Source organism: Perognathus longimembris, chromosome 27 (assembly GCF_023159225.1).
Source record: "Perognathus longimembris pacificus isolate PPM17 chromosome 27, ASM2315922v1, whole genome shotgun sequence".
NCBI classification, from domain to species: Eukaryota; Metazoa; Chordata; class Mammalia; order Rodentia; family Heteromyidae; genus Perognathus; species Perognathus longimembris.
This window is the reverse complement of record NC_063187.1, coordinates 8,581,692-8,595,498: the sequence shown is the minus strand read 5'-3', so window position 1 is coordinate 8,595,498 and position 13,807 is coordinate 8,581,692. Positions and strand designations below refer to the sequence as shown.

General features: G+C 48.6%; 1 protein-coding gene across 6 annotated transcripts in view; it reads left to right on the top strand.

Moving 5' to 3' along the window:
* The window catches only part of Mical3 (microtubule associated monooxygenase, calponin and LIM domain containing 3), a 139,724-nt gene that overhangs the window by 91,067 nt on the left and 34,850 nt on the right, over window positions 1-13,807 (top strand). For 3 of the 6 annotated variants that reach the window (XM_048335184.1, XM_048335183.1, XM_048335182.1), the window contains exons 24-28: window positions 5,265-5,460; window positions 6,375-6,393; window positions 6,424-6,652; window positions 11,329-11,466; window positions 12,645-12,707. In XM_048335184.1, the coding sequence (XP_048191141.1) occupies window positions 5,265-5,460; window positions 6,375-6,393; window positions 6,424-6,652; window positions 11,329-11,466; window positions 12,645-12,707 (645 nt within the window). Of the gene's footprint in view, window positions 1-5,264; window positions 5,461-6,374; window positions 6,813-11,328; window positions 11,467-12,644; window positions 12,708-13,807 lie in introns of those variants that run through there. The other 3 variants (XM_048335185.1, XM_048335187.1, XM_048335186.1) reach the window with 3 other exon arrangements.

Sequence of the window (13,807 nt, the reverse complement as noted above, 5' to 3'; positions counted from 1 at the left end):
AGTCCTGGGACTTGAACTCGGCCTGGGCGCTGTCCCTCAGCTTTTTTGCTCAAAGCTAGTGCTCTACCACATGAACCACATTTCCACTTCCGGATCTTATTTTGCTGGTTAATTGGAGATAAGAGTCTCCTGGGCTTTTTGCCTTGACTCCTTGAACTGTGATCCTCAGATCTCAGCCTCCTGAGTAGCTGGAATTACAGGTATTAGTCTGTACCTGGCTTATTGAAGTTTTGGGGGTTTTTTGTTGTTTTTTTTTTTTGGCCAGTCCTGGGCCTTGGACTCAGGGCCTGAGCACCTACCCTGGCTTCTTCCCTCTCAAGGCTAGCACTCTGCCACCTGAGCCACAGCGCCCCTTCTGGCCATTTTCCGTATATGTGGTGCTGGGGAATCGAACCGAGAGCTTCATGTGTAGGAGGCAAGCACTCTTGCCACTAGGCCATATTCCCAGCCCCTGAAGTATTTTTTAAGAGAAAAGGAATGAGAAAATAGTCCAGAATTGAATTCAGAGTAGACGAGAATAAAGTTTTCGAGTGTCCTGATCTCTCATGTGCCCCAAATCCTGAGGTCACCTGAGCAACTGACCCCATCAAGTGCTGGGGTCTTATTGTCACTGCAGGAAGGCCAGGGATGGGTGGGGGAGAAGATTTGCCCACTAAGGCCCTGGAAGATGCTGTGCTCAAGTCTCATCTTCGTCCCTCAGTCTGTCCAGGAATCCAACAGAGCAAATAAAGCTCTGGCAGCTGGGACTGAATCATCTGAGAGTTGTCATATTACAAAAGTATTTCTTTCAGAATGATATACAGATCTTATGCAGACAGAGCCTCAGGTCAAGCCCAGAGCCTTCTTCCTATTTAGGATGCAGCCCAGATCCTGGGAGCTATTTTCTTTTGGTATGTGTGAGACTATAATTGGCCTCCCCATGACCTGAGATCTGCCTACCCTCAGTTAGTGATGAGTTAGCTTTGGAAATTATCCCAAATCTTTCATCCCACTTTTAGCTGGAAAGTCTCCATGCAGTTGTAGTCACACTGAGGCCTGAGGAATGTAGGGGCCAGATGGGTCTTGATGCAGTAGCCTGGTCCAGCTAGTTGTTTTCCTTTCCAAACCAGCTCCTGCCAGTGATTTGGGCCCCATTTCCCTAGATAAGAGTTTTCTGTGTTGCCCAAGTGAGGCCCAAGTGAGCCTCCTGAGTAGCTGAGACTAGAGGCATCTCCAGGCACATCAACTGCCAGTAACTTTATACTTGTCTTTGTCTCCTCTAGGCTCTTCTCTCAGTTGAAGCAGGGCTAGGTGGCCCCTGCCCAGGCCTCCCTCACAGGCAACATGTTCTTACTTGTGGCAGTGTTGTGGCCACTGCTCAGGCCTCCCTCACTCTCACTTTTTGCTCTGAGTCTGTCTTCACTCATCTGACCAATCTGACTGAGAGCCCCTTGCTAGACATGGGGAATCAAATATGGTGATCACATTATTTTTTTATTCATTTTTATTTTTGTTGGTTGTAGGGGTTGAACTCAGGGCCTGGGCACTGTCCCTGAGCCTCTTTGTGCTCAAGACGAGCACTCTACCACTTGAGCCACAGTGCCACTTCCAGTTTTTGAGTGGTTTTTGGAGATGAGTCTCATGGGGACTTTTCTGCCCAGGCTGTTTTTTGTTTTGTTTTGTTTTTTTTTTTGTTTTTTGTTTTTTTTTTTGCCAGTCCTGGGCCTTGGACTCAGGGCCTGAGCACTGTCCCTGGCTTCTTTTTGCTCAAGGCTAGCACTCTGCCACTTGAGCCACAGCACCACTTCTGGCCATTTTCTATATATGTGGTGCTCCGGAATCGAACCCAGGGCCTCTTGTATACGAGGCATGCTCTCTTGCCACTAGGCCATATTCCCAGCCCCCCCCCCCCCAGGCTGCTTTTGAACTGTGATCCTCAGATCTCAGCCTCCTGAGTAGCTAGGATTACAGGCTAAGCCACCGGTGCGGGGCTGATCACATTTATTTATTTTTGCATTTCCCAGGGTACTTTGGAGAAGTTGTAACTACTTGCCTTGTATCATCTTATTGCTACCTTCCCTTTGGAAACTCAAGCTCCATGGGAACCGAGCCCTAGGGAGGGGAGCCCTCGGGACATTCAGCTTAGGCATCCTCTTGTGGCTAAAAGCCAGGGGGGCTCAAGATGTGGGAACTGGCTGGTGGACTTGGTATGGGAGGCTCTCTCCACCTTATTTGTTGTTGTTGTTGTTGTTGTTGTTGTTGTTTTTAAGATGGGCATTGCCTTAGCTCAGACTGACTCTAAACTCAAAATCCTCCTGCTTGGCTTCCTAAATGCTGAGATTGCAAATTTATGCTACCCCACCTAGCCTTCTACCTTAATTTTTGCAGAATCTCCAGCAAGAGCTTTCTTGCCGTTTTCATGGCCAGAACATCCTTCTCTGGGGGCTTCATGTATGAATGGTCTGAATAGTTCTCAGTGCTTTTGGTTTCTTTTTTCTTCATTGTAGCCAAGCCCAGAATTAAAACAACATTTCCCCTCCCCAGAGCTTCAGGCTTGGACTGCCAAGTTCTGATGCTTAGTGATTTACTAGTCTGAAGGCCTTGGGCAATCTCCAAAAAAACAACACTGGGGAGGAGGGTAGACTGTCTGTTGTTCCAGATGCCAGATGCTCTGCTCTAAGTCAGTTTTGTGAGGCTTTACATCCTTCATATTGAAAGTATGCTGGTATGAAAGAATGTAGCATAGATGCTTAAAATGACAGATGGGTGGCCTAGGCACAGGTAGGTCCTAGGCTCAGGTAAACTCACCATACACACGTGTATCCAGGGGAAATTTTCTAGAAACTTGAAATTGCCTTCATGTAACTCCACCACCTTTTTATCCTAGTTCTTATCTGAGACTTTCATGCCATTGAGAAGTTCAAAATCCTATACACAACAGAAATGCCAGGCCTCCAGAGCATTTTCTGTGCAACCTGCCAGACATTACTGAACAATATCCCACTCTTTTCCTTTAATAAAGGCCCCCTTGGGACCCGGTGTGGCATTGCCTGCCAAAGCCCAGCATAACAGCTACTGCTTTAGAATATCACTTTAGAATTTTCTCTGGACAGAACCCAAGACCATTTATGACCTGCTGCCACCTGCATTCCTGTCCCTTCTCCACCCATGCCTGGAGGTTCAGTAAGACCTAAACTCAAGTGCCTGTTATATTCCGTAGCATTCTACTTCTTCCCATCTCTCTCCATCAAGAGATAATGTTTGTGGTCTAGAACAAGCCAAGACCACACACCTATGCAGGGATATGTACAAAATGGAGCTGGATGTCATATGTGTTGCTTTACAGAATACTATCTCTGTGCAAAGCTTAAGTAACAAAGGAAGGCAACCACACTGGGGCCAAGAGTCGGCACCCCACAATGTGTACATGTGTTTATCATTTCATTCAGCATTCATACTAATCCTGCAGATAGGGTAGACATTGTCCTCTGTAGACCTTATGAACCCTGAGAAGTTACATAGTTTTTAAAATTGATATTATAAAGGTGATATACAGAATATTACAGTTATATAAGTCAGATAATGAGTACACTTTTTTGGACAGTGTCACCCCTTCCCTCACTCTCTCCCAGTTTTTCCCTACCAGTTACAAAATTTTTTCTGAGATCCTTCTCTCTGCCAGTTCTTGGAAGAATTTGCCTGTTCTTCTGTACCATGTCATGCTGCAGTAGCCCACTGTAGGATACATGGGGGCTTGCAAGCAAAGCTGGGGTGATAGGGACATCAGGGGAGAATGTGGGGCCCTCCAACCAAAACTAAGGTGAGTAATTGGGACATCAGAGGGGATTGAGGGCCTCCAACCCAAACTGGGATGATTGATAAGGACATCAGAGGGAAATGGTGTAAGAAAGGAAATAGAAATCTAATGTAGATTAAGGGAAACATGGGAGTCTCAAACGCAACATTTTTTAAATTTTAAAAAGATTATGAGGGCTGGGAATGTGGCCTTGTGGTAGAGTGCTTGCCTTGCATGCATGAAGCCCTGGGTTCGATGCCTCAGTACCACAGAAACAGAAAAGGCAGGAAGTGGTGCTGTGGCTTCAGTGGTAGAGTGCTAGCCTTAAGCACCGAGGCTCAAGGACAGAGCCCAGGCCCTACCTGAAGTCAAGCCCCAGGACCGGGGCTGGGGGATGGGGGGAAAGACTATGAGTCCACAGTAGAACCAAAACACATACAACGAGGCAATAGTAGACTAGGAGTAACAATTCTTACAATTATCCTTTGGTACCCTGGTATACAAATTGAGAGGCACAGACCATCAACAGATGCTTAAACCACTGGACTACAGAATACTGGGAGCAGGGCACTACTATGGTTTCTTTCTTCGGTGGGTCGTGGGGCTTGAACTCAGGGTCTGAGCTATTCTGCTTAAGGCTAGCACTCTACCACTATGAGCCACAGCTCCACTCCCAATTTTCTGGTGGTTAATTGAAAATAAGAATGTCATGGACTGTCCTTGCCCAGGCTGGCTTTCAACCCCAGTCCTCTGATCACAGCCTCCTGAAAAGCTAGGATTATATGCAGGAACCACCAGCACCTGGCTGCTATGGTTTCTGAGTATTGCCCTAAAGGTGACAAGATTATTTACAGAGGGAAAAGTGCCAGTGCTATATGAGCACTACCTGTCCCACTCAGGCAAGCCTAGCTCGATCCTTTACTGAACAAATAGCTTATGTGGGCTGTTTGTTCTACAAAAACTGTTATCATGAATTTAGCCCCATGTCATAGGCAGGTTTAGTGTGAGAATATAATCAAACAGGTGCCCAGACACCTCCATGGAGGCAGTCAGACAGGAGGCAGAGACCTTGTCCCACTCCCAGACCACTAAAGTGGGGCTGCTTGAAGAACTCAGGTGACTTTAGAGCCACTTGAGATTTCCCATGTCTCTGTCATTCCTGCCCACCCACTGTTGCTGTCTTCTCAGCCAGGCTTGGGGTTCATGGGTGATACACTGAGGAGATGTAGACATGCGATCTTTAGTTCTCCTACCAGCATCCTTTCCCAGCGTCTACAAAATCCATGGGGTGGGTTGTTTGTTTGCTTTCACCTTTACCTTCAGTGGCCAAATGTTCTGGTTTCATGGCAGTTCTGTTTACATGGCAATGAAGAGCAGTGTCTCGATGCCTAGATGGTCTCTCCTTCCTCTCTATACATCCTCTACCCTAGGGCTGGAGTCCTGTTCCATCCTGCATCCTCAGAACTGGGCCTCCATGTTTGTCCCTCAGGTTCTGGCATGAATGGCCTGGAGGAGCCTAGCATTGCCAAGAGGCTGAGGGGCACCCCTGAGAGAATCGAGCTAGAGAACTACCGCCGGTCTGTGAAACAGGCAGAGGAGCTGGAGGAGGTGCCTGAGGAGACACAGGCAGAGCACAACCTGAGCAGCGTGCTGGACAAAGGCACTGAAGAGGATGTGGCCAGCAGGTAAGATTATACCCTGGCTTGCAGACATCTCTTTGGGAAGGTTAAATTCTTCCCTACACAGAACTAACGGCTTTGGTAGTGAACATCATTGTCCTTGACCCTGTGTGCTTGTAAATGGGCTGTGATGAGCCCCAACCTCTGGTGAGGACCTTACCTTCAAGAAAGGGAGCCTAATGCCACTGGGGCTTGGGCTCCATTACCCAGATTTTTAGATTGAGTGCTTTATCCTGAAAGCCAGATTTTCTTCAGCCAGGTCAAGGGCTGGGCTGGGGAGAGGTGTTCTTGTAAAGTGCTGCTCTGGTACAGCCTGAGCTGGCCTCTGCTGTGAACAGAACCAGTGTGCAAGACAGAGCTGTTTGTCAGCCAGGTGGCCCAGGGGTTGATGCTAGGCCTGTCTGGTGGGCAGGACCCTGGCTGCACTTCTGTATGATCCGCAGTGTGGGAGGGGGAGGACTGAGCTCCCAAGGATCATGGGCACATTACTCTGGCTGCCTCCTCCTCTACTCCTCACTTTGCATGCACCCTGACTTTCAGAGCATGCCATGCAGACTCCCACACCCTCATGGCTCTCATGAGAGGCTTCTAACCAACCTAAGTAGAATAGAATTGAATTCCTTCCACAAAATAGTGGCCAGAACAAAAGAACTTTCTCTTTCCTCAGTACTGAGGGTCATGAGGTCATAGCAGAATAAGTCCATGTCCCTGCTCTGCTCTCCTAACCTTCTGCAGACCCCTAGTGGTAGCACCTCCTGGCCACTATGTCCACAGGCTGGACTCTCCACTCTACCTGTCACCCTACCCCGTTACTCCTTCCTGCCACCCTCCCTTCCTGCTCTGCTGGGACTCTGCTCCTAGCCTTCCCTTCTCCATGTGTTGTTATCCCCTCACTTAGATTATGTCATCCTTCCTCACAGCAGTTCTGAGTCGGAGATGGAGGAGGAGGAGGAGGAGGAGGAGGAGGAGGAGGAGGAGGAGGAGGAGGAGGAGGAAGACCAGCTGCCCACCTCTGACCTGGGTGGTGTTCCTTGGAAGGAGGCTGTAAGGATCCATGCTCTTCTGAAAGGAAGGAGTGAAGAGGACCTGGAAGCCTCTAAGAGCTTTGGGCCTGAGGAGGAGGAGGAGGAAGAGGAAGAGGAGGAGGAAGACTATGAAGAAGAAGAATATGATGAAGAGGAGGAAGGGTCCAGTGAAGGTCAGTAAACACTCTCTTCTCCTAGCCCTGACCCCTTCCCCTGGAACCAGGTGTGAGTTTAAGAGGTGTAGTGGCTGCAGTCACACATTCACTATACATGGACCACTTCAGACCTGGAGATGGTGTTCCCCCTGCCCCCACTCCCTGATCTTAAGTCAGAGCTGGAGACTGTCCTCCCCCACCCCTATGCACTCCCTGGTCTTAAGTCATCCAGAGACCATCCTCCCACACTCTGATTTCAGATCAGAGCCAGAGACCATCTGCCCTCACTCCCTGATCTCAGATCAGAGCCAGAAGGACCATCACCTCACCCCCACTCCCACCCCCGCACCACCTGATCTCAAGTCTGGTGCAGAGGAAAGGCGTGTCTGGCAGAACATTGCAACGTGATAATGTCCCTTGTACCTTTGCACTTTAGCTGGAAGTGGAAGCCAGGAGCCAGTCCAAAGTCTTTGTCTAAATTAGGATACTCATTGCTGTTTCCTCCTTTTCTCTCCTCCCCACCCCCTTTTAGTTTCCATTAGAGAAATGTATTTTGCTAAGGGGAGGGAAATTAGCTCTTTCAAGAAGCCTGGTTCTGTCTTGAAAGCTGAGGCTACTGGGGCCTGCCTCAGTGTTGCCGGTAGAGAGGATCCGTAGTCACACGTGGAGCTGGTGAAGAAGGAGCGCCTTCATTTTTCACTTGTTCTGATTGCTGCCAAGATAGCCTCTTGCAGTGGATTCAAGGCCTTTCCATTCTCTCCTTCTCTCTGGCTGTGACCTCCAGAGGTGAGGAGAAACCCATCTGAGGACAGAGGGTCGTTCCTTCCCTGTCCTGGCTGCACAGAGGTCCCATGAGTGACAAGGAAGGAACCAGGGCAGGTAGAGATGTGACACCCCTAGAAGGGTTGCTCTTGCTCTGCAGGAGCACAGAACCAAAGAGAAGGAAACCGGTCTTCTCAGTTCCAAGCTTACGTCTTCCCTTCCCTGTGCAGAGCAGATTAGGTCTGGAAGCATGGGTGTAGTAGAGGACTGACATGAGATTGCTCTGCTGCTCCTGAGGCTTATCTGCTTTTCCTGGAATTCGATGTGTCCATTGCCCAGGCCCACCCAGGGACCCGTCGTCTCTGGCACCTCAAAGGCTGAGCCTTTCACAGGCAGGACTCATTCCCACTGTGGCCTCTGGAGACCTCTGAGGAGGGAAGACAAGGGGCCACCCTGACCTGAAGGCTTGCATGGGGGTTATACTCCCTGGGAGCATTCAGAAAACATTGCTCAGAACTTCTCTCCCAGGCCTCATGCACTTTCTCCTTCAAAGGCCAAGGTCAAGGGTAGCATACCAAGGCTCAGGCTCTCCGATTACGCAGTTCACTGAGACCTGATGAAAGTCTACACAAGAAGCCAGACCATGGCTGGGACCTGGGTCGTCTCAGCCATGTCTGCAGCACATGCTGCATACCCACAGCTGCCTCCTGGCCTGCTCCCTGCTTACCTCATTCTGGACATTGTTGCCTTCAGGTGAGGGTTGAAGCTTGCTGTATTTAGACCCACATAGGTCACTCTTTCAGGACTTTCCCCATCTCCCCTTATGAAGAGTTAACTGCCTACTCTTAGACCCAGTATCAAGATCAGGCCTATACAAAATGAGCTTCAATTATAGAAATAAATGTCTCATATCCCAGCCAAGCTCTTTGTGTTTCCAGGCGAGCCTTTGTCCCAAGCCTGCAATGTGTGTCTTTTGGGCAGAGAACCTGGACACCTGTGGGCAGTGACAGGACCCTACTGCTGGCAGCTGGAGATAACTCTGGTTTCTGTTCTCTTTCCTCCCTCCTGTCCCTTCGCTACTTGTCCCTCTGTGGGATTCTTGGTGCTGTCGGTGGGTGTCTGCCCCCCCCCCCACCTGCTGTAGAAGGGGAGTATTGCCCCTGGGACAGAGAACTTCTACAAGGCCAGTGGCTCCAGCATCTCTCAAAGGAAGAAGAAACGGGTACATGTAAAGGTACCCACTTTTCCCACCTTCCCACCTCTACCCTGAATCCCTCACCATCCAAAGCCCATCTCCAAGAGCAGGTGCCACATGAAAAGATCTGTGCTTTCCATAGAGCTGCACTTAGGCTTTTTGCACACAAAAGCTAGCTGGCAAGCTGCCCCAGGCCCAGTCTTCCTATGGCAGAGAGGTGTATATGTGTGTCAGTAAAGAGTTGAGAGGAAGCCAGAAAGCAGGTGATTTATGTGGCCCTCTCCCTATTCCTCAAGGCTTTGACCTGAGTTCCCCATAATCAAGGAAGACTTGGCTTCTTCTGTAAGGCAGAAAATTTCATGACCAGAGCTTCCATCTCACCTTAGCTGCCTTTAGTATTTCTCTGCGGAAGGAAGGCTGACTTCATGCTGCTGATAAATTCCCAAGGCTGTTTGGTGACTGCTGTGATTGAACCCCATCTAGTACCTTGGAGACAATCTGTGAATCTCTTAAGAGATAGCCACTCAAGGTGCCATGAGGGGCCGAGGTCCCAATTTTACAGCACAGGTCAGGGCCTATACCGGGGACTTGTTATAAATATGCTCTCCAAGAGCCATTGGACTGGGGACTTGTTATAAATATGCTCTCCAAGAGCCATTGGAGTCACAACAATAGACACGAAAATAAAGAGGGTCTCAGCAAGGCAAAATTTACTTCTGTAGACGGGTGTGCCATCAGCCAAAACTCTGGCAAGCAAGCACCCAGAGGAGGCAAGTTGCTCCCCTATTTATCCCTAACATAGCAGGCCCCACCCCTCTGCTCACATTGGCTGAATTCAGGTTCACAATCTGCTCATCATTGGCTAGTTCGAATATGATAAAATACAGTTACATAAAGTGACTTTGAAATAACATGAACCATCTCAAAATATAGCCACACCCTCTTACTATTTCCTGAACAACCAGAGGTGTGTCTTAATTCCATTTTGGAAAATCCAGTAAGATAAAACCTTACATTTCAAAAATCCTTCTTTATCCCAAAGCAGGTCCTCTTTTCCTTAAGGAGAGTCTAACTACCTGGCCAAAGCGGGAACTTTTAAGCAAACACACTTTGATAGAAAGGAGTTTTTCTCCCAAGACCTCATCAGTATTTTCTGCTTACATGTCCTCCTCACTGCCCCCAGTCCTGAGATTATCATTGTAGTGACCCACAGGAGGAAGTTACTTGAGAAAATTGCTGAGGGAAGGGGTAACCTAGCTCTCAGATAGAAGCTAGCTCCTGGAAGGAACTCCATAGTGCTTCAGATCCGTGGTACCTGCTCTTGCTGCCTGATCAACTATCCTCCCTCCAAGTGACTGGCTGTCCCTTGATCGTAACCTTGCCTCCAGCATGATCTAAGTACTAATGGCTTGGACCCTGTCCCCCAGGGCAGGGAAAACCTGGTGGATTCCAAGGGCTTTGGCAGCATGATAACTTAAAAGGGTCACTAGGTGATTTCATGTCTGTGAAAAACCTAATCTCATGTCCAAAAGGATCAGCGAAGCACCAGATGGGGTTTTAAGGAGCAGGGTTTCAACCGCAGAAAAAAGCAGAGAAGTTTTGGTTGCATGTCTACCCTTGGACTCCTAGAGTTTGGTACTTCTCAGAATAGAGTTCTACTTCCTCTCCCGGCCACTGTCTCCCTTAATTGTGCTCCCAGAATTTGCTTTCTGCTCTGTATTTCTCAGCAGGGGTATTCTTCACCCCTCTGTAGAATGTGCTGTCACTTTTCCTGCAGAGCTTGGCCCTTCTGCAAACCAAGCATCCAGCATGTGGCCCCTCAGGGCAGGGGCACTGTTCCTCTCCATCAGCAGCTCTTGCTGTGAAAGACAAAAACTAAAGGACCAATAAAGTACCTCTCTGCTCTGTTGAGTTAGCGGGCTCAGTACAGCATGGCACTGTCCCTGCCCACCTCTCTCTTGTCACTTGGAGAAGTTGTCAGTCTGGCAGGTGGTGGTGAGCACCTTGCTAGGTGACCAACAGAAACTGCGTCCTTGAGAAAACCTTTCTCTTTTTCATTTGAGTCTTTGTGACCCCTGGAGGGGACCAGTTGTCATCTGCCCTTCCCAACTTGGCATCTGGCTTAGGATGAAAAGAACATCAGAAAGAAAAAAGCCTTTACCATTAGAGTCTGAGTGTGTGGTTCTCTTCACTGAAACTAGAAGTAAAAGTGAACAGCTAAACTAAAAACCAAATGCTGCTGCCTCATACCTGTAATCCTAGTTACTCAGGAGGCTGAGATCAGCCAGGGTAGAAAAGTTTATGAGACTCATATCTCCAGTTTAATCACCAAGAAGCCAGAGGTGGATGTGTAGCTCAAATGGTAGAGTGCTAGCTAGCCTTCAGCAAAAAGAAAAAAAGAAAACAAACAACAAAAAAAAGGTTAAGTACAGCACCTAGGCCCTGAGTTCAAGCCCCAGGACTGGTGAGTGTGCATGCGCACACACACACACACAGTCAGAAAAGAAAGGACTAAACTTGAATGAGTGGAAAGGTGTGTGTTTTCTCAACTTCTACTTCTTTCTGATTCAAACTGATCTTGGCAAATATTGTAACCTTTCTCTCTGTTTCCTTTCCTGTGGTGTGTTTCATCCCTTCCTTCCATCCACTGTCGTGTTTCTGTGTCTTTGTCCGCTGTTTTGTGTTTCTCCCTCGGCCTACTCCCTTATCTCCTCCATCTCTCACACCTGCATACTAGCTGGGAACCACAGGCTACAGCAAATCATAAATCCAGCGGATCCCTTGGCAATCCAGGCTGATGTGCATTGGACACACATTCGTGAGAAAGAGGAGGAGGAGAGAATGGTCCCAACCTCAGAATCCTCCACTACCAGAGGTAACTGCCTTGAGGTGCCCAGGGTCCCAGTGTGCTTCCTGAGCACTTGCACCACTCCTTTTGCTACAGAAAGCCCTTTCTTATAGGGCCAAAGCTGCCAGTTTGATCAAAGAATAAGAAGCACCAGAATTTTGTGATTTTCTAATGTTAAATCAAGACTACTTTCCTGATGCTCAATCAAGGATATGTAAAGTTCTCTGTGGCTTCCAAGATAAACTTTTAATCCATGGATACAGAACAGTAAAGTGATCCTGACCTGTAAAACCCAGGAATTCACCCTGTTACTTCTTAGCAAAGGTGCTCTTAACTCCTCTGTAGAAGAAGGATATTTTTTCTGTGAATGTCTGCCTATAACTGTGTGTTGGAGAGAACACATATTTGGAAATGAAATTAAGATGAGATGTCTCTCAGGGAGGCCCCTAAAGTCTCTGAGTCAGATTAGATTAGTCTGTTTCCCAGTAAGATAAAAATAATTCCTCTTCCTCTTCTTTCTTCCTTCTTCTTGACAAAGTCTCCTAAGCTTCCCAGGCTGTTCTTGAACTTGCAACCCTCATGCTTAAGTTTCCAGAATAGCTGGGATTACAGGTGTGCATCATGATGCCTTTTTCTTTTCACAAATAGCAGTAAACAGAGGAGCCCAATGAGGAGTGGTGGCTGCATGTCAGCCACACAGGGGTCCTTGGCCTTGCTGCCCTGCCTAATTCATGCAAGTGTATTGACTCAGAGTGTGCTCACGGCACCACACCAGAGTACTGATCCACTCCACAGACTCATCTTTTCATTGGTCTTTCATCCTTTCCAGCTCCAAATCTTTGCAGATAGACACCACCAACGTCTGTTAATGGCTTTCCCACTGCTCTAGCGAGCAAGCATGTGGAAGCTGCTGAAGGAGACCCTGATGACCAGGCGTCATGCTGCCTGCAGGATCTGGACACATCGGATGTCTCTGCAACCATGGGCCAATCTTGGCCCTCCCTTGGCTTTCTCTCTCTCCTCCTTGTCCAGAGTGTCCATTGCACGACCAGCGGCACACCATCAGTCCTCAGTGCCAGACAGGCTCTGTCTAGTGATGCCATCCCAGTTTTTCCTGTTTTGGACTTCAAGATTGACTTCAGTTCCTCCTCACTGGGAACATACTGCTGTGTTAACTCTGCACTTATTGTTTCTTTTCAATTCAGTGCCTGGTCTTCCCTCCATACGCCGCGCAGCAGTGCAGGCCTGGCTGGAGACGGTCTCTGGAGGTAGTCTGGTGATGTTTGCTCCCGCCCTACTCACCATAATCTCTCTCTAGGCAGCTCTGCTGGCGCCTTAACACCAGGACCATGGTCCTGTGGCTGCTGCATGTGAGGGCGGAGCCAGTGGGGTGGGGCACTTGCATGCCTGGTCAGGCCACACGCCCTCGCTCCCCCTTGCATGGACCCAGGCACTTCCCACTCAGGCAGACTGCAGAACTACCATGCACTAGGACAGAGAGGTGCCTTGGCTGATCAATAGAGCTTGGGTGAAAAGGCCAAAGCTGAAGGAACCTTTTGCTCTGAGGTTCAAAGTGTAACAATTGAGAGTAAAAGCAGAGGAATTGATAGTATTCCATAAACTTGCCAAAATGAAGTGTAGGAGAAGGAAAAAGTCAAAACTCAGTAAGGAGCTGAAGTGCTAGGAGCTCACTCCTAGTGAGTTGGGGGCTGAGATCTGAGGATTGTAGTATGAAGCCAACCTGAGCAGAAAAGTCTGAGAGACTTTATCTCCAATTAACCTGCAAAAAAAAAAAAAAAGCTTGACTGGAGGTATGGCTCAGGTGGTAGACTGCCAGCCATGAGCAGAAAAAGGCATGCAAGAGTGTGAGGCCCTGAGTTCAAGTTCAGGAAAGGTGTAGAGAAAATTTACCAGAGTGCAGGGGAGGGCAGAAGACAGACTTGAGTATAACCCAGTGGCTCAGCTGCTGGGTCCCCCATAGCCACAGTGTCTTTAGGTACTTAGAAAGAGCCCTTACTTGTCCGTCCTATGTTTTTCTGGAAACCCTTTTATTGAGGAAGGGCAATTGGCACTTTGAGCACTGTGCAGTCCCCATCCTCACCCAGTCACATGTGCGCCAAGCACCACCTGGAGAAGGGTGTGATGCTCCCTGAACATTCCCTCTGGGATGGAGAGGACTGGCATTAGTGGATCTCTACCACAGGTTCTTACCAGGCCACTAGCAGCAGGCAGGAGATATACACATGTCACAGGAGTTCACTGGCATCTTGCCCAGCTCCCCCTCCCCTCTGAGCCATCAACCCTGTGAGCACAGTGTGGGGGACAATGCTAGGAAGGAAGGGTGCCTCAGCTGGCAGCTGAAATAGAC